The sequence below is a fragment of the Colletotrichum karsti genome, assembly GCF_011947395.1.
Source record: "Colletotrichum karsti strain CkLH20 chromosome Unknown Scaffold46, whole genome shotgun sequence".
NCBI classification, from domain to species: domain Eukaryota; kingdom Fungi; phylum Ascomycota; class Sordariomycetes; order Glomerellales; family Glomerellaceae; genus Colletotrichum; species Colletotrichum karsti.
Genome location: NW_024065946.1, coordinates 419356 through 439602, shown reverse-complemented (window position 1 = coordinate 439602; position 20247 = coordinate 419356). Strand labels below are relative to the sequence as shown.

The window sequence follows — 20247 nt, the reverse complement described above, 5'->3', positions numbered from 1 at the left end:
GTTTGGCAGAAGCTGTGTTGTCTCCGTGATCTCTGGTCTACACATTCTCTCGTTTGGGGGCAGTCTATTGCCAAATTTTATTTTTGGTTTCTTTGGACAGATCTCTCGTCTTACTTGGGTTGATTTGGGCGATGCCTAGGGATGCAAATAACAAATGAGGTAATATGGTCTAGGAGGATTAAGCATAGAGAATACCTCAGTCACAATTCGCAGCTTCTACCCTCCTAACATCATTCGATAGCACCGGCATAGGCAAACGTTTCGTTTCCCAAAGCTGGACTCAAGAGCTTCTAGAGTTTTCTACCGGACTGGACATAGCGGTAGTGATACGTGATTTCGAGCAACCGTCAGTTTCGTACTTCATGGAGATGCACCCAGGAAGCGATGTGCTTGAGAGACCACGGCAGGTATTTCTCATACTGCTTCATTGTGTCATGATGATTATGAACACATGTCCCAACCCAGAGCTTCTATCATCCCTGTTGACGCTCTCCGAGCGTCCAGTTACGAACTACCAAACGCCCTCGCCATGCAAAAGCAATTCATCCCAGGTCCCCATCCCGCACATGTCGAGTTCGGCCCCATTCTCACTTCCAGCTCGACATCACAATCTTTTACGTCTCCCTCATGCTGTCTATGAGGCGCCGTCTGCATCGTGGCGACTTACTTCGTCGCTGAACCGATTTGCTCTGACGTCGTGGTGATCTACTCCGTAGCCGCACATCCGACTCCTACCGGTGGGGTCGCAGATCCTTGACGTAGAAGTCGAGCTTGTCGGAGTGGTAGACGTGGCCAGGCGGGTTGACGGCCCCAGTATAGAGGTTGTCGATGGAGTGCTGGTGGAAGGTCTCAGATTTGGTGCACTGAAGGATGTGTGTGAGGCCGGGGGGGTTGGTGAGGCGGAAGATGCCATAACTGCATATTTGTTAGCTTGACCTCGGAAGGTTTTCATAGTGAGAGGCGCTTACGATGGCTGGTGCCTGGGAGAGCAGACAATTGCGATACTCTCTGGCATCATGACTTGGTATCCGGCCTGCGTGTGCAGATCTCTTGAACTCATGAAGCAGGTCTGCGTGGGATGCGTATGAATCCAGCCCACCATCAACAGATCCTCGTTGATACAGTAGTCGAGCATCGCCGACTCGTTCTCTGTCTCACACGTATCCGGTGTGCTCTTCTGCTCCGGGATAAGGAGGCAGCTTATGAAGAGCGCGTTGTTAACCGGCCGTCCACACAAGATACCACACATCTCGAGTCCCTTGCGGGTATTGTCCGCCGCGATATTCAAGAATGCCTCCCTGAGCTGGGTCGGGAGGAAGACGGGCCGGATTGGATCGCCATTCTCGAGGTATGCTGCAGGGCGGAAGGTAAGACGCTCCTTCTCTGACTGGGGTGGGGGAATCTCCTCCTTTGCGGGGAGTTCGGGAACATCTTGGTGCAACGACTGGGGAGTTGTTGGTGACATGTATGAGGGCAAGGGCTCCTTGCCTGGTCTCATTGGTGGCGCGGCGTCGAGCTCCTGGCGCAATATCGTGAAGTCCTCCTTCGGCGGTTTTGGTGGCTGAGGTGGTGTCGGCATATATGGGCGCTGCGGTTGTAGTGGTGAAGCCTCCCATTCCACATTGCTGGGTCTCGAGATGGAGGGATAGTTGTACGAGTAACTCGGTGGCGGCGGTCTGGGGGGTGGCACAAGGGGCCTCGAGCTTCTGAAATCCACATCGCGTCCACCATCTGAGCCGTCCAGCCTTCTCCTCGTAGCTTCGATCTGCCTCCGAATCTCATCGTCGTCTGTCGCTGGGTTGCCAAACTGCTCCCAGTCTTCCCAGCGACCGCCCTTCCGGCGCTCTTGCTCCTCCTCCTCGGTAACACCAGCTTGTCTCGTCGCTCTCCTTGCGGCATCTCTGCGCTTATAGTCCCGTTGCGCCAGAGACACGGCTAATTCTTGGTTTTCGGCGGCGTCGAGGATCTTGGCATTTCCACTGAGTGTAGGGTCTCGTGCAGCGAATTCGTCGTAGCTCGCGGGTCTCTTCTCGGGTTCGGCGCCGGCCTTCTTCTTGGATGCATTCATGAGCTGCCACTCGTTGTGGTCGCGCTCAATCTGCGGCTTCAGGTTCTCTAGCAGCCCGAACACCTCCTCCTGTTGTCGCTTGAAAAGCGGTTTCGTGAGAGCCTTGTTCTCGGGGAGCTTCGCATCGGGATGGGTTTTAAGGTGGTTGAGGACAAGCATCGAATGACGCCATAGCATTTGGTATGCCTTTCGAATATCGTTATCTTGTAGCGCAAAGGTTGCCTTGGTCGGTCAGTCAGTGCCTCGTTGACAACCCGCAGGGGTTGGACGAACCTCTTGGAATAGGGTATCTGCTGAGCGCGCCCAGTATTTGAAGGGAATCGTTGTCCTAAACTCGAAATCCTCCGCAGCATCGGTGATTTCCTTGATGCTCATGGGCCGGGCGGGCCGGGGGCTCGAGGGTCCGTTCATCTTGATCGTGGTTCGTAGGCTAAGTGCGCACGGAGGCAAAGATGGTGATGGGTATGGATGGTGAGCTCTCGCGGAGCACTAGAAGATGATCTCGTGACTGGAATCAGGATCGCGGGTGGTGACGGACACCGATCAGGTAACCGTTTGCATCTTTTCGTAGGTCTGGAGCCCGAAAGTGGCAGCCTGGAGGTAGCAGATGCTCGACCATTCGGTCAAGACTCGTGGACGTTTGGAGGTTTCGTCCCAGAGACCGCAGCGTATGACGAAGCGCTGGACCAGCCACCCGTGGCTGAAGCACACCCCGCCGTGAAGCCGACAAGGTTCTTGCCGTCCATGGATGGCACTTCAATGGAGGGGTAGAGCTTGGACCCTTGCAGTATCACGTGCAATTACATTATGTAATTCGGAGCTCGGCTTACCTAATGCCCGGAGAAAGGTGAGAGTTCAGGTGAGGTTCGGTGAGCCAATCCAGCAGAGGGTGAGCCAACAGCTGGCAGTGAGCGGGAGGACCCGGGCCTTGTCGACTATCAACCATCAGCCATGTCCGGTCATCTCCTTGATGCAACACAGCTGAATCGGCTCTTGGCCTTGCTTCTCTCAGCTCCGACCAGAGTATCATGGGACACCAAAAGAAAAGGAGAGGCACGTCATTCTCGTCCGTCCGTATTTCCGTTCGATTTACGAGTTTGCTCGCCTCACCCAACAAAAATACCAAGACCTCGGGAATTCTCGGAACGCCGCCCTGCTTCTGTAATTTTCGTAAATCCAGTGACATTACTGGCAAAAAAACAACAACACCTGCACCGGCGGGCCGGCCAACCCGCCAGTCCGTCCAACCTGCGTTCCTGGTTTCACTGCACTGATCTCCCCGCGGCTCGAGTCTGACGCCTGTCTGAGCGTGGCACCATCCTTGGATGCTCCCACCGCCTGCTCGAACGAGTCGGACCGGGTCAGACGTCCCTTTTCCGTTGCAGCTTGACGTGCAGCTTGCCCAGCAAACAACCCCCACGCTTCCGCTGGTCGCCGGTGAGCGATGGTAGACAGATCTCCCTGGCGGTCTGGTCTGGAGACCGCCTTATTTCTGTGAATTTCCCACCAGCCAGTGTCTCAGTCTCAGACTCGCGTGCGTGGCGGTGCCGAGTCGTCAGGTTATCAGCTATCGCATCTTGCGATCCCGCCAAATCTGACGGCGAGATGGCTTGATGTTGTCGCGGGCAGTGTGGAGGGCGTGGAGGAACCCGTCTTGCTAGCTTTCTTAGTCGTGTCTTGTGCCTTGGACCGGCCGCGGACATCTCCCGCGAAACTGGGTACCGCCGCATGAGTAGTCGATACTTAACGGATAATGGACCTGGGCCATGTGTTGTGGTCGCCCAGATTCCAGATTCAGGGATGGGTGTAATCACGTCCCGCATGCCTGGACCTGGAAGCATCCCCGGGTGAGGCCACAAGGCGACAACGCCGACTACATTAAAGGTCAAGTTTTTCTCCTCTGGTGATGCCGAGCTCTTCAGTATTTTGTGATTGTAAACACTCATCGAACATCAAACCAGTCTATATCCCATTCAAGTGCTATCTCACCTGATTCATCCACATCACCACTACTAAGACCAACCGTCACCATGTCCTCCTCCCTTTGCAGAAGTAAGCCGCAACTACAACAACACTGAACGGCACTAACAACCCTCAGAAAGCGTCGAAAAGACCATGTCCCATTTCACCTTAAGCATGGGTCAGGCCTCCGTCCAAAATAATGTCTCCATGTGGACAACGCTCTCCCAATGCTACGACGAAATCGCAAAGACCTTCGCCCTCCAAGATCCAGAGTCCATCATCACCGACCCTTCCAGCATCTCCGCGGTCGTGCACGCAACCTTCGACCACGACGCCCACGGCCTGGTCGAGCAAAACTCCTCCACGATGCTGCACGGCATCGACGACCTCACAAAGGCACACATGCTCGCCCAAGCCATCGCGGGCATGGTCGCCTTCTTCCGCAAGCTTGCCGCTCACCACGAGCACAACCCCGTCGACCGGGCCTCTTTCGACCGGGACGTCCAGCGCTTTGCGGACTGCGAGCTGCGCTCCGCCATGATTCGCAAGATCGAGGAGAGCCGCATCTTTGGCCGTTGCTACACCAAAACCCAGATTGCAGATCTCATCATGGACGCCGTAGAGGGCAAGGTCAACGACGCCGAGTTCACGTCGGAGGATGAGTACCAGAACGCCATCGGCTGGGCGACGGAGCTGCCCTCGAGAAACATGGGATTGCCGTGGGGATTCACCATCATGGCTTTGAACTGAGAGAGGCGATCGTAATGAACATCTAATGAGACGGAGGAATTTGGGACCGAGTCGAATGTCACCGGCCGGGGGACCATCATCGGGAAAGGCGCATCAGCAAGGCGTTTTCGGGAAATGTTTGCTATCGGAGCATTGCTGGGTATAATTCATAGTCCTAGTAGCTTTTTTGTCGTTAATTGTATCACCACTCACGCCAGACTTGACTTCGTAGTTTCTTCGTTAACCCTTCTTGGCAGCGGCCTGCGCGCTGGTCTGCAGCTGAATGATTTCGCCCTTCTTCTTCTCGAGCTTGGCCTGGGCCTCTTTAATCTGACCCTCGTGCCTCTCACTGCGGTCGTTAGTAAGAAACTGATCAAATCGACGTAAATTTGGCAGACGTACATCTCCTTGGTGATGAAATCCAAACGGCCCTTCACTGTGCTCTCGGCCTCTACCTTGTCCTGCTTCAGCAGCACGGGGCCGACGAGCTTGTAGATCTGCTCGCCGTCCTTGAGCTTGTCGAACTCCTGCACCATTCATGAGCATTTTAGTTACGGAAAATTGCGGCCGCGAGCGAGGCTCACCTCTTTGACGCCCTCGTTCTCCTGCTTCTGAGCCTCGAGCTTTTGCCGCGCCTGGACGGTGGTCTGAAGTTCTGGTGAGATTTTAGCAGCGATCCTCTCGTGTAAAACTCAATTCGCCCACCTGTTTGCAGAGCCTGGTACTCCTCCGAGAGCTTTTGCAGCTTAGCCTGAATCTCAGCCATGGTGGATGAGGATGTCTGAGGGGTTCAAGTGAGAGGAAAAAAAGGAAAGGGCCCAATATTTTTGGGCAGTGACGGAGTACGCGCGGTGAGAACTCCGGACTAGTTGAGTAATAGAGACGTTTGTCGCAATTTCAGACGTTCTTTGGTGCCAAGGTCTTGAAAATCAGTCGTCGTTTCGACTTTGGACGTGGTCTGCAGAAGATACCTGGTACTCTGATGTTGCGTTTGCGGTGCGCTGGGAAAGTGGTGACAGACTCTGATACTGGATAGATGCACTACCAGCTTTATGTGAATATTGAAGAAGTCCAAAGATATCTGGAACACCAAAGCAACGAGATAACCACTCAACTCAGGGAAATTCTTCGTACTTTCAAAAATCAGTATTCCAGTAGAATTCTAGGTATTACAGGAACATTCTTCCCAAAATCAGTCATTGACCAAGACGCTATTGGAAAAGTGACAAAAGATGCATAAGCAGAAAGTCTCAGTAAGCAAGCTTCTCACCTACTTACCCAGTACATTTATCTAAGCATACCAAGGCCCCCACCCCCACCAGCCAACAAGGCACCTCTAGCGTCAGTGTCTGGCATCACGAACTGCCCAGGCAACGTCACAGAATCGCCCGCACCCGCCTTTCCAAGGTTCCCAACCAGCCAAACCCACGACCCGTCAGTGCCAAGCGCCGACCCAATCCTCCTCGGGGCCGAATCGAATTTATCGCATCTGCCTAATCTTCAATTCCTGGATCCCCGCGCGGCGTCGAAACCACACGAATCGTTGCCAAAAGGACAGGCGGCTCCAAAGCTTCCCCGCTCTTCTCATCCTTATCACGAATTCGCGCCGACGACCAACCCTCCTGCTCATCCCCTCGAAACCCGACCTCCAGCCAAACGAAGCAGATAATCACGGGCTAATAAAACCGTAAAGATGTCGGGCATCACCGACTTCCTCGGTCGGGCCATCAGCACGGTCAAACAGGCCATCGACGCCGACAACGCCGCCGAGTACGAGAAGGCGTTCAACCTCTACACAAAGTCCCTCGAGCTCTTCGTCCTCGCCGTGAAATGGGAGAAGAACCCGAAGTCGAAGGAGCTCATCCGCCAGAAGACGGCCGAGTACATGGACCGCGCCGAGAAACTCAAAACGTACCTCGCGGAAGCCGAGCAGAAAAAGAGCGGGGGTGGAGGCGGCGGCGGCAAGCCTGGGGCCATGGGCGTTAACGGCGGCGGCAAGGGCAAGGCGAACGCTGATGAGGGCGACGAGGACAACAAGAAACTGCGAAACGCCCTGAGCGGTGCCATTCTACAGGAACGGCCTAATGTGCGGTGGGACGATGTCGCTGGTCTCGAAGGCGCCAAGGATACACTCAAGGAGGCCGTCGTGCTGCCTATCAAGTTTCCCTCGCTTTTCCAGGGCAAACGCCAGGCGTGGAAGGGTATTTTGCTGTACGGCCCGCCGGGAACGGGTAAGAGTTACTTGGCCAAGGCGGTCGCAACGGAGGCGAACAGCACATTCTTCAGTGTCAGCAGTTCTGACTTGGTGAGCAAATGGATGGGTGAGAGTGAAAGGTATGCTTTTCTTCGATTACAACTTATCCGACGGCACGCTAACCCACGACAAACAGGCTCGTCAAGGCTCTCTTCAGCATGGCAAGAGAAAACAAGCCCTCGGTCCTCTTCATCGACGAAATCGACGCCCTCTGCGGACCCCGTGGCGAAGGCGAGTCCGAAGCCTCGAGGCGTATCAAGACGGAGCTGCTGGTCCAGATGGACGGTGTGGGCAACGACAGCAAGGGCATCCTGGTGCTCGGCGCGACCAACATCCCCTGGCAACTCGACGCCGCCATCCGCAGACGTTTCCAGCGCCGCGTACATATCGGTCTGCCCGACGCCAACGGCCGCGCGCGTATGTTCAAGCTCGCTGTCGGCGACACTGAGACGAATCTTGGAGCGGACGACTACCGCGTGCTCGCCGAGATGTCGGAGGGTTTCTCGGGCAGCGATATCTCCAACGTGGTGCAGCAGGCGCTGATGGGGCCCGTGCGGAAGATCATTCAAGCGACACATTTCAAGGCGGTAAGTTGGAGCGTTCATCACCATAATCGAGACGAGACAGGTCGGCTAACAGGCACAGGTCATGGTCGACGGCGTCAGGAAACTCACCCCGTGCTCCCCCGGCGACCCGGAGGCCAAGGAGATGACGTACCACGACGTCGACTCGGAGGAGCTCATGGCGCCCATCATCGAGCTCAAGGACTTCAAGCAGGCGCTCAGGGACTCGCACCCTACCGTTTCTGAGGACGACGCCGCCAAGCAAATAGAGTGGACCAACGAGTTTGGCAGCGAGGGCGCATGAGCTGGACCGTTGTCGCCCCAGGGAGAGAAGCGGACGGCTGGGATCTCGCCGTTCTCGCTGCGCAGGCTGCTCTCGCAGATGAATATTCTCCGAGAGCATGCGACGAGCCGACAAGTGAAGACGGCAACGACTGTTTGGAGATAAACGCCTTTTATGCTTTCGAAAGAACGAAAAGACTGGAGACGAGAATTCAGACTTCGTGGACGAAATGGCTGATGGAACGAGGGGGTTTCTTTGATAAGTTCGCGCTGTGTGTGCCGGGTCCCTCTGGGAAAAAAGAACCTTTTTTCTGTTTCGGGAAGGGAGGTTGGAGTGATGGGAGAAAGATGGCGTCCTCTGGCGTTTCGAACGGCCGGGCATTGGGTGGGAAACAAATTATTGGCACAACGTTGTGTGTGTGTGGTTTTTATCTCTTTTATCGTTACTGCATTGCAGCCTTCCTTTTGATTCCAACCGTAAAGCGTAAAAAAGTAAAGGAAGACTTTTGACTTTCTCTTTCCACCGATTGTCCTGGCTCCGTAGGTAAAATCGAGTACACTAATGCTACGGCATCAGAATATCGTCTCGTGTTGTTTGGATGAGAGCACGTGTTCATCTGAGAGGACAGCGGCCAGAAGACCTTCAAACACGGACGAACTACACACGCATGCAGCAACTACCAACTTCAAACAGACATCGACGCGAGTGGTGGGAATACTCTGATATCTTGTCGTTATGGAGGGGGTATGGACGAGGTTTGTTGGTTTTACATACACATACACATGAATGCATTAACATGGTTGATTTTTTTTTCTCTTTTGATTGCCCAAAATGAAGAAATGACTCCGACAGCCCATGGTTTCGATTCCCCAATAAACTCCCCAGGACAGTAAAAACAAACATCGAGATTTCGAGAGAGAGAGAAGGCCGCGCGTTTCTTTTCAGACGCAAGCCAGATGCCATGTGAGAAACCCACCCCCTCCTCCCGTTGTGCCGCCGAGAAGAAGAACCGACAACGTTGTGTGTCTACCTAACCAAGGTAGACAGACAGGGTAGTAGTAGTAGCAGTACTAGAAAAAAAGAGAAGAATGCTTTTTCGAAAAAACAAAGAATGGCATCCTGACCCGAGTGGAAACAAAAATTACCCATATCAAACACATATACAAACACCACACATGGTGTAGTAGTTTTTGCGTGCAGCTGGCTGGGATATTTTATGTTCTTACTCGTCCTTGGACTTCTTCTTCTTCTTCTTCTTTTCGCCGTCGGCCTTTTCGGGCTCAGCGGGGGCGACCTCGGAATCGCGCTTGCGCTTCTTCTTGTCGTCCTTCTTGTCTTTCTTCTCCTTCTTCTCCTTCTTTTCTTTCTTCTCCTTCTTGACCTCGGTGGCGGCCGCGTCGACCATCTCCGTGTCGTCGAGGTCCATGTCGCCTTCGACCTGGTCGAGGACGGAGGCCTTGAGGTATTGTTAGTTTGCTACGCTCAGGGGGGAAAGGAGAGGGGTTCTTGTGATCAAACGTACCATGACGTCGGCGTTCTTGGCGGGCTTCTTGCCGGTGGCGTAGAACTCGAGACGGTCCTCGACCTGCTGGCGGAGAGCCTCACCGAACTTGGTCGTGGGGTTCTCGGTGTAGTTGTCGATACGGCTGGCAATGGAGCACTTGTTGGCGAGGTAGCGCGAGATGCGGCCCTTGTTCTTCACCGAGGCCTTGCCGATGAAGCTGCTGTGGTAGATGAGGCCGTACTTGGGGGTGTTGCTCTTGGTCTTGAGGGCGCGAAAGAGGGCCTTCTCGGCGCCGAGGATCTGCAGCGTCGAGGCGGGGTACTTTGACAGGTTGGTCAGGGAGCCGGCGTGGGAGATGAGGCGGGCGGCGACGGGGGTGCCGATCAGGGTCTGCAGGTTGGGGGCGACAATGGACATCTTCTTGTCGAGGTAGTTGGCGGTGGCGCGGCGGGCCTCGGCCTGCTGGACGACGGCCTCGGCGAATCCCCTGACGATCTCGAGGTCGGCCGGGGTGATGGCCAGACCCATGGAGACCTTAGCGGCGTCGATGATGGCCTGCGCCTTCTCGCCGTCCTCCTCGACGAGGGCGGCGATGTCGTGGAGCTTGTCGTCGGTCAGGGTGGCCTTGTCGCCGATGGCGAGGACGAGCTTGGCGTAGGTGAGGTTGTCCGAGACGATCTTGACGAGCTCGGGGAAGTGCCAGCCGTACCACTCCCTGACGCGCATGAAGAACTGGTTGACGCCCTTGTCCTGGAACTCGACGGTGGCGGAGGCCTGGATGACGTGGTTGTCGTTCTTGGTGGTGCTGAACTTGACCTTTGCGCGGGAGTAGGAGTGGCCGAGACCGAGGCCGGCGGCGGTGGAGTCGCCGGTCTGGAGGCCCTTGAGGAGGCGGTCGGCGTGGAGGCGGACGCCGCGGAGGAGATCGCCGGCGACCTCTGATGTCTCTGAGGTTTCGCAGTCGACGCCGGGGAAGGTGGACTTGATGACGGAGGCCAGGTTCTTCTCGGCGACCGCGAGGGTGATTTTGGACTTCTTGCCCGAGGTCTGGGGGAGGTTGAGCTCGAGGACGGACTTGAGGTGGTCGGACATGAGACCCTCGGAGATGTGGTTGATCTCGTCCAGGGCCTGCTTTCCGGTGCTGTTGGGGGGAACGCCAGTGTTAGCCATGTTTTCCAAAATGTTCCCGTCTTCCGTCGTTCTCCACAATCGCAGACGCGCCGCGGCGGGATGTTCGCGAGAGGATGAGGAGGGTGTCTTCGTACTCAAAGGGGGTGAAGTTGACGAGCTTGATCATCTTTCCGAAGCGGGCGAGGTCATTGATGGTCTCCTGGGCCTCCTTCTGGCGCAGACCAATGCTGTCGGGCTGGTGCTCGACGTGGAACACGCCGTAGCCCATTGGGGCCTCGTAGAGGAGGTAGTTGACGGCGGCCATTTTGTTGTGCGTCTGTCTCAAGACTCTGTTTGTTGAACAAGTCTCTGTGGAATTGGAGGAGAGCCGACGACAGAGAGCCTCACGCGCGCGGAGGGGAGTTGTGGGTTTTTGGGGCGAGAGGCAGGTTCGGTCTCGAGACAGAGGTTCGAAGGTCGAGATTGATCGGATTTTGTTTCTTCAATTTTTCCTCACCCCCACTGGTGTCAATTGGAAATTTTTCTGGAGCTCGCAAAAGCTGGGTGCACGGGCCACGTCTGATTGGACGAGTGCGATTGGAGAGTCACGTGGGCTCGGTGCTGCTTGAGGCCGGCACCGACGTGGGGTCAAGTGTGGCCGGGCTGCAGCTGTGTCAGCATTGTGGCTGGTGACAATCGTACGCTGAGGTGCCCAGAACCTGGAATGTGAAGCTCCATGAGATGAGCGGCAGACATGAGACGACGGCTGCCATTGTTGAATTATTGACGAGTATCATTTCTCATTTCAGGTTTTTAGTAATTACATATAATGCGATCACAGGAGCACCTTGGCCTTCTGTCTGCCCGCTATCAAAACCGTTTCGTGCTTATATCGACTGCTTACATGGGCAATATTGGAATAGACCAGAATGACCCAACATCTTATATCCCTTAAAGTCTCTTGTTTTTTCATAGAATATGAAGTATTGTGTCATTTTAGCTATTCTGACTAGCTTTCAGCTTATGAGAGACTGTTGTGGTGGAGTTATGATTTTCAGAATATCTTTTGATATTATCTTTAAATCAAAAAGTGTCACTCAATCTAGCAACTTTTGTCTTGAAGTCTCGCTCAACTTCGACCAACTTATTATCACTGGATGATATGGCCCGATCCAAGTATAACCAATTGGAATACAAACAAACGAAGTGCACTTAACATGTTGCTTTTCATGCATATCGGCAGTCAGTGAGGCCAATGGGAGACGCAGTCAAATCGTTATTGACGCCGTTGGCGCCGCTCACATGCAAAGATGAACCCCACCAAAGTTACTTGCGCTGCCACGTTGGATGCTGACCCAACACTAAGCCATCAATCTAGCTTCACCGGAACTAGGAAAAGCATATGCAGGACTCCCGAGTCTCCCGAAGCTCCATCCAACCACCTCTCACATGCTCGTCATGATGTCACCATCAGAATGTCACCAGCTCAAGACGCATTGAAAGAGGAAGACCGTGTTAAACGAATGACTTGTTCATGATCATTACACATTACACATTAGATAAGCATACTATATATACAACAAAAAGACTGATTGAGTGCCAGCCAATCCGAAGTGAAGCCCGGTCAGAATCCCTTATGCGCGTCTGCTTCGCTTCGACGCAGCACTGCCATTAGCCTTGGCCACACCGTTCGCGACGCCGTTCGCAACCTCAGCAATAGGCGCCGCGTCAATCTTGGAGACCTCGTCGATCGTCTCCATGGGCTCGTAGTCAGACTCCTCGGCCTCGGAACGGTCGTCCTTCTCCTCGCCGTGCCAGACATAGCGGTAGCCGATGCGCACGAGGAAGAACAGCCAGAAGAGGTTGAGCCCCTGCAGAAGGCCCAAGAGGCTGAACGTGATGACCTTGGAGATCCAGCACTTGTACTGCTGCGTCTCCCAGTTGAGCTCGTAGGGGCCGACGGTGTGGAACTCGGTCAGGATGGACCAGAGGATCTTAAGGTTGATGACGTGGCGGAGGTAGATCCAGGAGCCGAGAGAGACGCAGTACCACGGACCGGTGATGGGATGGTCGATGTAGTTGAGGGTTTTGGACATCTGACACTGTTAGCACCGTGGCTTGCTCGAAGGCGGGATGAACTTACGGCCATGAAGAAGTCTGAGATGTCGTGGGTGAGGTAGACGGCGATTCCCATGTAGGTGAAGTGGAAGCGGTAGCTCAGTCCGATGAGGGCCAGAGTAACGATGTGGTGCGCGACTAGCTCGTAGTAGTCCTTGCGCGGCTTCTCCATGCCCAGGAGCATGACCAGCGCCTGCTGCGCCCAGTACGCGGCTTCAAACAAGTAGTAGAACTTGACGATGGCCTCGTGCGTCTTATGCGGGAAGGTCTCGTACATTCCGGTCGTGTTGAAGTACCATACGGGAGTGCGGCTCATGACATACAGGCCAACGGGGCCGAGGATGGCAAAGTAGAACGCCGTGTACCCCTGCTCCATGAAGCGCAGCTGCTTGCCCTTCGAACGGATGTTGTAGGACTTGGCCAGAGGGCGGAGCAGCTCCTGCATGACGAACTCGCGGGTGAAGGTCAAGACGATGGAGTAGAAGAGGACGAAAGCGAAGTCCCAGGGGCCCTTGCCGTACTGGGCGGGGGTGTCCTCATCGCCGTCGGAGAGCTTGTAGGAGGGGAAGATGAAGTGGTGGACGATGTTGGACTCGGTCGGGTTGACGGCGTAGGAGAACAGGAAGGCGATGACCAGGACGAGCGGGGTCGTCCAGGTGTGCTTGACGGCGATGTGCTTGCAGCGACGGAGGAGGGCGAGGGCGCGGCTGCGGATGTTGGAGTGGTTGTTGAGCTTGTCCTGCTTCGCAGCGGCGGACGAGGGCTGGCCATGGCCTCGAATGCTCGACTTCCTACGTCGTCGGACGGCCTGCTGTTGGTCTTTGCCGGTCGGTGCCGGAGAGGTTTGGAGGGGGAGTTCTTCGGCGGCCGTCATTGTCGCGTGCGGCGGCTGATGCCTCGATGTTGATACGGATTGTCTTTGATCTGAAGGTTGCTGCTCCGAAGGAGGTTGAACTGTATATGTGGTGTTTGTGGTGGGGGAGGAGAGACAGTCGCAGAGTCGCAGCCCTTTGCAATTGACGACGAGACAAAAGTCGGTCAAGGAGCAAAGAAGGCGCTGGCGCGGTGACTTTGTTTTGTCAAAAGGAGGAAGAGGAGGGAAGCGGCCGGTCGGCGTCGTCGGGGGCGCTTTTTTTTTTCTACCTCTTTCAATTTCCCCCGTGGCTTGCACCGGAGGCGGAATTAGGGTGGAGCTGGCTCAATCTTAAAAGAAGTGACATGGGTTTAATTCTCACCGTGTCTGACCAGCAGCGACAGCGTCTAGGGGGATTCTGGGGAAGTCATTAGCGACTCGGCGAATCGCAGGCCTTTGCTGTACGCGGGTGACCTCTGGGCCTGCGGTAAGCAGCGTTTTTCTTCCTTTTCTCACTTGTTCCGGTCCACCCGGTGGGAATCAGCGGAAGCTGGCTGCTTTTTTGTTGTTGATGTGTTGCTGGGGACTCGGGAGAAGGAGGGAGAGGGGCTCTGGAACGAGTTTTCTCTGTCTTTGCCGTTTGATTAAGGGCGATCACTGCGAGAAGAAGCAAACTACGACTCTACGGAAAGCCCGTGGTGTTGTTTTGTTGGTTGCAGTTTTCCAATGCGTTGGGACACATCCAGCCCTCTACGCAGTAAGAAGGCAATCGGGAATGCGACAAAAATGTCCGAACGGGCATTAAATCAGAAATGGACGTCTGTTGCAGATTGTGTTTGAGTCTCTTGAAACCGGGCTTTCTCACACATGATGTTTGTCTACACGCAACCCATAGTCGTCATCTTCTCTCAAAGAATGTCACCGGCTAAAGTCAGGGGCAACGAACACAATTGAGTTGCCTTTGATTGCCGCCATCCCAATTCCCAAGACCCCTAATACCGTTGAGTTGGGCCAAACTCGACGATTCAGGGGTATGTCGTCACCCTTTTTCTCTTTTCCCGAGCATTCCGTCCCATGTCACTGCCAACACTGCGCTGTCACTGGCAGCCCGTCCATGTCACTGTCACTGCGCCAGAAGTACCGACTCTACCGAGAGACGGACAGCATGCGCCCCCGAACTCCCGGCACCCCAACGGCCAAACACTCAGCACACTTTTCCGAAGGTACCGCAGAGGTTGAGCATTCTTACATAAGAAACTGCCGAAGTACCGTCCATAGAGAATTCCCAGTGTCGGTACATACGCAGCCAACTTGCAGATCACCCGCCCGCGCCACGCGTACCCGCCTGAAAACCACTGCGGAAGGATGCTTCATCAACCGGGTTGCCTCTGGCTGATGCGCGTGTGGCTTGCTGAGGGGCTGACGACACCTCACGCCTCATTTACTACGTACCTTAGTATCTCATAGCTCCAATTGCGCAGACGCAGAAGCGTTGCGGCACCGTCATCCCGTCCTGGCACTTGAACCTCGCAGGGAGTTGGGAGGCGGAGGGGCGGTGCCATTCGTCTTGTCCACCGCGGGGTCCATGGCTGCCTCTACATATTGTGATTGCTTGACTGGATAGACGTGTACCTCGAAATGTGGGAAGAGGACGTGGACCTGCATCACAGCCCGTTCGTATCCTGCTTGGGTCTCAGCTAATGAATCTTGGCCAAACAGCTTCTCGTCAGCAATAAGAATCTCGTCTCCCATCTTTGTTACCAGACCTTCTCGTCCCTCTTGCATTCATTCTTGGCACAGTCGACCTCGAGTTGGATCTGGCCGTCATATACACGCCTCCATCTGTATGCATTTCCAGCGCCCGACGTGCATCATCACTTCGATAGTTGTTCTCCTGGCTACGCTCTTCCTGACGCATACCTACACCGGCCTCTTCTCTCGAGTCCCGCTCCCCATCTTCAAATCACCATCACCATCAGACAACATGGGTGGCGGTCCAGGTGAAGGCTTCCGTTCGGTGGCCTACTTCGTCAATTGGTAAGTCCATCCGTCATCACCTGCTACTTCCAGCAGAGCTAACAGGTATTCCCAGGGCCATCTACGCTCGCAAGCACCGTCCCCAAGACCTTCCCGTCGAGAACCTCACCCACATCCTCTACGCCTTCGCCAACGTCCGCTCCGACTCGGGCGAGGTTCACCTGACTGACGGCTGGGCCGATACCGACATCCACTGGGAGGGCGACAGCTGGAATGACGTCGGCACAAACCTGTACGGCTGCCTGAAGCAGCTCAACCTCCTCAAGCGCCGCAACCGCAACCTCAAGGTCCTGCTCTCCGTCGGCGGCTGGACCTACTCGTCCAACTTCAAGAACCCCGCCAGCACCCCGCAGGGCCGCGACACCTTCGCCCGCAGCTGCGTCGACCTGATCAAGAACCTGGGCTTCGACGGCATCGACATCGACTGGGAGTACCCGCAGAACCACGCCGAAGCCGCCGACTTCGTCGCCCTCCTGCAGGCCGTCCGCAGCGCCATGGATCACTACGCCTCCACGCTTCCCGAGTGGTACCACTTCGAGCTCACCGTCGCCTGCCCCGCCGGCGCGCAGAACTACCAGAAGCTCGACCTCCCCGCCATGGACCGTCTCCTCGACTTTTGGAACCTAATGGCCTACGACTACGCCGGTTCTTGGGACAGTCTAGCGGGCCACCAGGCGAACCTGCAGCCATGCCAACGGAACCCCAGAGCTACCCCCTTCAGCACCGCCGCCGCCCTTTCGTACTACACGTCGCAAGGCGTAAACCCCAGCAAGATCGTACTCGGCATGCCGCTGTACGGCCGCGCCTTCGAGAACACGGACGGACCCGGCGCGCCCTACTCTGGCGTCGGCGAGGGGAGCTGGGAGAATGGAGTCTTCGACTACAAAGTGCTGCCGCTGCCCGGTTCGCAAGAGCACGTCGATGAGGAGACGGGCGCGAGCTACTCCTACGATCCCAGCAGGAGGAAGATGATCACCTACGACAACGTACACATGGCGCGCAAGAAGGGCGAATACATCAGAGGGTGGGGTCTCGGAGGCGGCATGTGGTGGGAGAGCAGCGCCGATAAGCCCGGCCATGAGTCTCTTATCGGCAACGTCGTGCATGCGTTCGGAGGGCCGCACGCGTTGATGCGACGGGACAACTGCATCACCTACCCGGAGACCAAGTATGAGAACTTGCGGAACGGGTTCCCAAATCAATGATGTAATTGTAGACGCAATTTGAGGTCACGCATGTAAATGAAGTCACGATTGAAGTCACCAGTAGGAGACGAGTGATGGAGGAATGGTCATGAGTGTCGTGAATTTTGCATCGTCATTGCCAGCCAGTGATGTGGTGGTATCTACATCAACGCCCCTTTTTGTGCGGCTTCCTGCCGACTAGAATGCTAAACCGGAACCATTCCTCCCAAACAATCCTTTTTTTAATCCATCGCTCCCGCGAAAAACTGGCACAAGCTTACTCCTTCTTGTCGAAGACGTAGGTGAGGTGGCAGCGGCCGCAGTACTGGCGGTCGTTCATGGCAGCCATGAAAACACCGGCACCGCACTGAGAGATTGTTAGTCATTGAAATTGTTCATGATGGAGACGAGGAGACGTACGGTGTCGGAGGGGCACTCGCGGCGGAGACGCTCAATCTTGCCGTCGGAGTCGACCTTGTAGTACTTGAGGACGGCCAACTTGGTCTTCTTGCGCTTGTGCTTGATCTTCTTGGGGGTGGTGTAGACCTTCTTCTTGCGCTTCTTGCCACCTCCACGGAGGCGCAGGACCAGGTGGAGGGTGGACTCCTTCTGGATGTTGTAGTCGGAAAGGGTGCGGCCGTCCTCGAGCTGCTTTCCGGCGAAGATCAGGCGCTGCTGGTCGGGGGGGATGCCCTCCTTGTCCTGGATCTTGGACTTGACATTGTCGATGGTGTCGGAAGACTCCACCTCAAGGGTGATAGTCTTACCCGTAAGGGTCTTGACGAAGATCTGCATGATTGCCTACTTGGTGAGAGGTTAGAAACTTGTTCCAGAAGTTCGTGTTCAATGCTGGGTCTGGCGTTCCCCGTTCCTCCCGCTCTGGACTTGGCGAAAGGAGCCGACATCGTCGACATCGGCGAAGCTGTGGTGGCGATGGATTTCACAACGTCGCGCACCACACTCGCTTCGCCGAAAAATCGACGACGAAAGATGCTGCGACGCCGGGATCCGACGCTCTCGATTTCGCGATTGCGTCGGTCGGGTGCGCAGGTTGGCGACGAAATACAAAGCCAGAGACGGGAGAATCGAGGGGAAACGGCTCAGAGCCAGCAAAGAAGGAGCAGAAGCATCTTCAGACGTACCTCGACAATATGACTATTGCCTTCCTAAGCAGATCCTCAGATAGGTTTGTGGTGGGATGGAGAGAAAATTAAAAGGAAGTGCGAGTGGCTGCCACTTGCTCTGAGGACGGGAAAACCGCACGGCCGCGCCTGCGGGCCAGGGCTGCTGCGAGTGGGGCGAGTTTTGGCCTTTAGCGAGTGCACGTGATATTTAGAGCGTTTGATTGGCTCAATAATGGTGGAATTCGACTTGTGCGCGAAAAATGTAGGCGCGACTTTGATTTTTTTCAATTAAGCAGGCGTTCTCTGGAGGTGGGTCAGGCAGCGCTCCAGCCCTGGCTGTCACTTGCGCTTCTCGCTGTCGTCAATTCTCCACGTCCAGCCCACCGATTGCAACTTTTACTCAGCAAACCAGAGAAAAGCTCAAGTACGTCTGCCGCGAAATTCCTCTTTCCTTTCCTTTCCTTCACGGATACTAATCTCACAGCAGACGTCGCCAAAATGGTCAAGAAGAGAAAGAACAAGTACGACGATACCCTCCAAGCCCCTCCTCGCCCTTCCGCCGCGCGGCTCGCTGTTGTCGTCGACCACACCATGATGCGACTCGACGCCGCCGGCGAGCAAGCACCTTCTCCCAGATCACCATTGCTGACTTGAGTTCCCTCCAACAGCGGACGCAACAAGAAGGGCCGCGGCCACGTCAAGCCCATCCGCTGCAGCAACTGCTCGCGATGCACGCCCAAGGACAAGGCCATCAAGCGCTTCACCATCCGCAACATGGTCGAGTCTGCTGCCATCCGTACGTTCCCTCCCCCCACCTCCTCGAACACAATTGACTGACTTTCCACAGGTGATATCTCGGACGCCTCCGTCTTCGCGGAGTACACCGTGCCCAAGATGTACCTGAAGCTGCAGTACTGTGTCTCTTGCGCCATTCACGGCAAGATTGTCCGGTACGTTCGTCCGCGGGAGCGACGACTGCACGCCCCGGCCTCCGTGCCGGTGGTTAGCAGGCGCTACAGAAGACCCTTGGCGCTGTTCGAAGCTCCCTGTCCCTCGGCGCCGGCTTCCCAGCCGGTGGCCTTGAGTGGACTTTTCGCCGTGAACCGTAATGCTGACCCTCTCTCGCAGTGTCCGCTCCGTCGTCGGCCGCCGCAACCGTGCCCCCCCTCCCCGCGTCCGCTACAACAAGGACGGCAAGAAGATCGTCCCCACCGCCGCCAAGACCGCGTAAGGTGTCTCTCGGATGATGGGAATGGCGTTTACGAGCAGTGGATGAAAAAGTTATCCTTTCAGGCATGGTTTGGGAACTGGATTCGGGTTTATGATGAACTTGCAACTGGAGGATCGGGCCATGGCCCTAGGCTAGCAAAGGAAATGCTTCATGACACTGTCTCCGAGTCCCATTCTGCTCTCTACTGTGATGTCTTGCCAATCTGTTCACGCCTGGGTGAATGGCCCTAATCGTCGCGCATGACTTCGAAGGCAACGAATCGCCAGGTCTTATCCCACCACGTTGGCTTCCTCGCGCTGGCCCTCTCCGCACTACCAATCTGGTCGCTAATCTCCGTCTTCAGCTTCCACCGCGTCCCCGTCTCCTTTGATATGTCAGCCCACATGCTCTCCCACGTCTGCAGATTGTGCCTAAGACTCGGCTTGTTGAACATGCCCGGCAAGTCGATGCCGTCCGCATGCCCAACCGCATGTCCCACAATCACTGCCCCGGGCTTCTGCTTCAACAAACGAATCACCCGCTTCAGGACCTTCATCTGCTCCTCCCTATTCCACAGGTGGAGGCACAGGCCCATGTGGCAGCTGTCGAACTGCCCGTCCATTGCGTTCAGCGTCGGGCTCCCGTCGTCCATGAGGTCCGCGTTGACGAACCGGGTCTTGAGCGTCTCCTTGTCGCGGAAGAGCTCGTACCCGGCGTCGATGTATCCCTGCTCGAGCTCGATGGCCGTGATGTTCTGCGAGGGCACGCCGTCGTAGGCGAGCTTGCGCAGGTCCTGGCCGACGCAGCAGGCCACGTCCAGGTGCTTGGCGTCGGGCTCCTGGAGGCGGGCCACGAGGGAGGGGTAGATTGGCCGTTGGCGCAGGTTGAGGTCCAGGAAGGAGAAGTGGCCTACGCAGGGGTAGGGGAAGACTTCCCAGATCTTGTCGCGCTGGTCGTGTGTTAGGTTCTAGTTCACGGGAGGGGAGAAGGGGACGGACCATGGTGAGGACATGATTGTTCACGTCTTCGGGCTTGATGTGGGCGTAGTTCTCGAGGAGGTCTCTGGCCTCGGGGGAGATTTCGGCTTCGAGGGTGTGCGTGTACCACGGCGCCGCCTTGTTTCTGTCACCGAAGACGATCTGGTTGTCTACAGCCTGCATCTTGTCTTTGTCTTAATGTTTCTTTCTTGAATTCCTTTGAATGGCTTGTCTGAGTATCCCGTACTGGTAGCTCTTCCACCCACTCAGA

At 55.7% G+C, this 20247-nt stretch overlaps 10 protein-coding genes across 10 annotated transcripts; 4 read left to right on the top strand and 6 right to left on the bottom strand.

Annotated features, from left to right (window-relative positions):
* Window positions 1-731: 731 nt before the first annotated feature.
* CkaCkLH20_11284 (endosome-associated ubiquitin isopeptidase) lies at window positions 732-2479 on the bottom strand (the record flags this gene model as incomplete). The annotated part of the gene is made up of 3 exons (XM_038893998.1): window positions 732-915; window positions 969-2290; window positions 2342-2479. 3 exons carry the CDS (start codon window positions 2477-2479, stop codon window positions 732-734), a joined length of 1644 nt encoding a protein of 547 aa, XP_038740824.1.
* Window positions 2480-4204: 1725 nt separating this feature from the next.
* CkaCkLH20_11283 (uncharacterized protein) lies at window positions 4205-4780 on the top strand (the record flags this gene model as incomplete). The annotated part of the gene is made up of 1 exon (XM_038893997.1): window positions 4205-4780. One exon carries the CDS (start codon window positions 4205-4207, stop codon window positions 4778-4780), a length of 576 nt encoding a protein of 191 aa, XP_038740823.1.
* Window positions 4781-4999: 219 nt separating this feature from the next.
* CkaCkLH20_11282 (prefoldin subunit 6) lies at window positions 5000-5525 on the bottom strand (the record flags this gene model as incomplete). Its single annotated transcript, XM_038893996.1, has 4 exons — window positions 5000-5108; window positions 5162-5286; window positions 5344-5414; window positions 5465-5525. 4 exons carry the CDS (start codon window positions 5523-5525, stop codon window positions 5000-5002), a joined length of 366 nt encoding a protein of 121 aa, XP_038740822.1.
* Window positions 5526-6452: 927 nt separating this feature from the next.
* Window positions 6453-7880, top strand: CkaCkLH20_11281 (uncharacterized protein; the record flags this gene model as incomplete). The annotated part of the gene is made up of 3 exons (XM_038893995.1): window positions 6453-7093; window positions 7150-7600; window positions 7659-7880. The coding sequence occupies 3 exons, from the start codon at window positions 6453-6455 to the stop codon at window positions 7878-7880; spliced, it is 1314 nt and encodes a 437-aa protein (XP_038740821.1).
* A 1201-nt stretch (window positions 7881-9081) lies between these two features.
* On the bottom strand, window positions 9082-10798 carry CkaCkLH20_11280 (NOSIC domain-containing protein; the record flags this gene model as incomplete). Its single annotated transcript, XM_038893994.1, has 3 exons — window positions 9082-9315; window positions 9382-10504; window positions 10581-10798. 3 exons carry the CDS (start codon window positions 10796-10798, stop codon window positions 9082-9084), a joined length of 1575 nt encoding a protein of 524 aa, XP_038740820.1.
* Window positions 10799-12107: 1309 nt separating this feature from the next.
* CkaCkLH20_11279 (TLC domain-containing protein) lies at window positions 12108-13465 on the bottom strand (the record flags this gene model as incomplete). Its single annotated transcript, XM_038893993.1, has 2 exons — window positions 12108-12569; window positions 12617-13465. The coding sequence occupies 2 exons, from the start codon at window positions 13463-13465 to the stop codon at window positions 12108-12110; spliced, it is 1311 nt and encodes a 436-aa protein (XP_038740819.1).
* Window positions 13466-15290: 1825 nt separating this feature from the next.
* Window positions 15291-16686, top strand: CkaCkLH20_11278 (glycosyl hydrolase family 18; the record flags this gene model as incomplete). Its single annotated transcript, XM_038893992.1, has 2 exons — window positions 15291-15481; window positions 15537-16686. 2 exons carry the CDS (start codon window positions 15291-15293, stop codon window positions 16684-16686), a joined length of 1341 nt encoding a protein of 446 aa, XP_038740818.1.
* A 256-nt stretch (window positions 16687-16942) lies between these two features.
* On the bottom strand, window positions 16943-17460 carry CkaCkLH20_11277 (putative ubiquitin family protein; the record flags this gene model as incomplete). The annotated part of the gene is made up of 2 exons (XM_038893991.1): window positions 16943-17032; window positions 17086-17460. The coding sequence occupies 2 exons, from the start codon at window positions 17458-17460 to the stop codon at window positions 16943-16945; spliced, it is 465 nt and encodes a 154-aa protein (XP_038740817.1).
* Window positions 17461-18176: 716 nt separating this feature from the next.
* Window positions 18177-19020, top strand: CkaCkLH20_11276 (40s ribosomal protein s26; the record flags this gene model as incomplete). Its single annotated transcript, XM_038893990.1, has 5 exons — window positions 18177-18213; window positions 18277-18310; window positions 18458-18585; window positions 18637-18739; window positions 18918-19020. 5 exons carry the CDS (start codon window positions 18177-18179, stop codon window positions 19018-19020), a joined length of 405 nt encoding a protein of 134 aa, XP_038740816.1.
* A 226-nt stretch (window positions 19021-19246) lies between these two features.
* Window positions 19247-20159, bottom strand: CkaCkLH20_11275 (methyltransferase domain-containing protein; the record flags this gene model as incomplete). Its single annotated transcript, XM_038893989.1, has 2 exons — window positions 19247-19948; window positions 19998-20159. 2 exons carry the CDS (start codon window positions 20157-20159, stop codon window positions 19247-19249), a joined length of 864 nt encoding a protein of 287 aa, XP_038740815.1.
* Window positions 20160-20247: the final 88 nt, after the last annotated feature.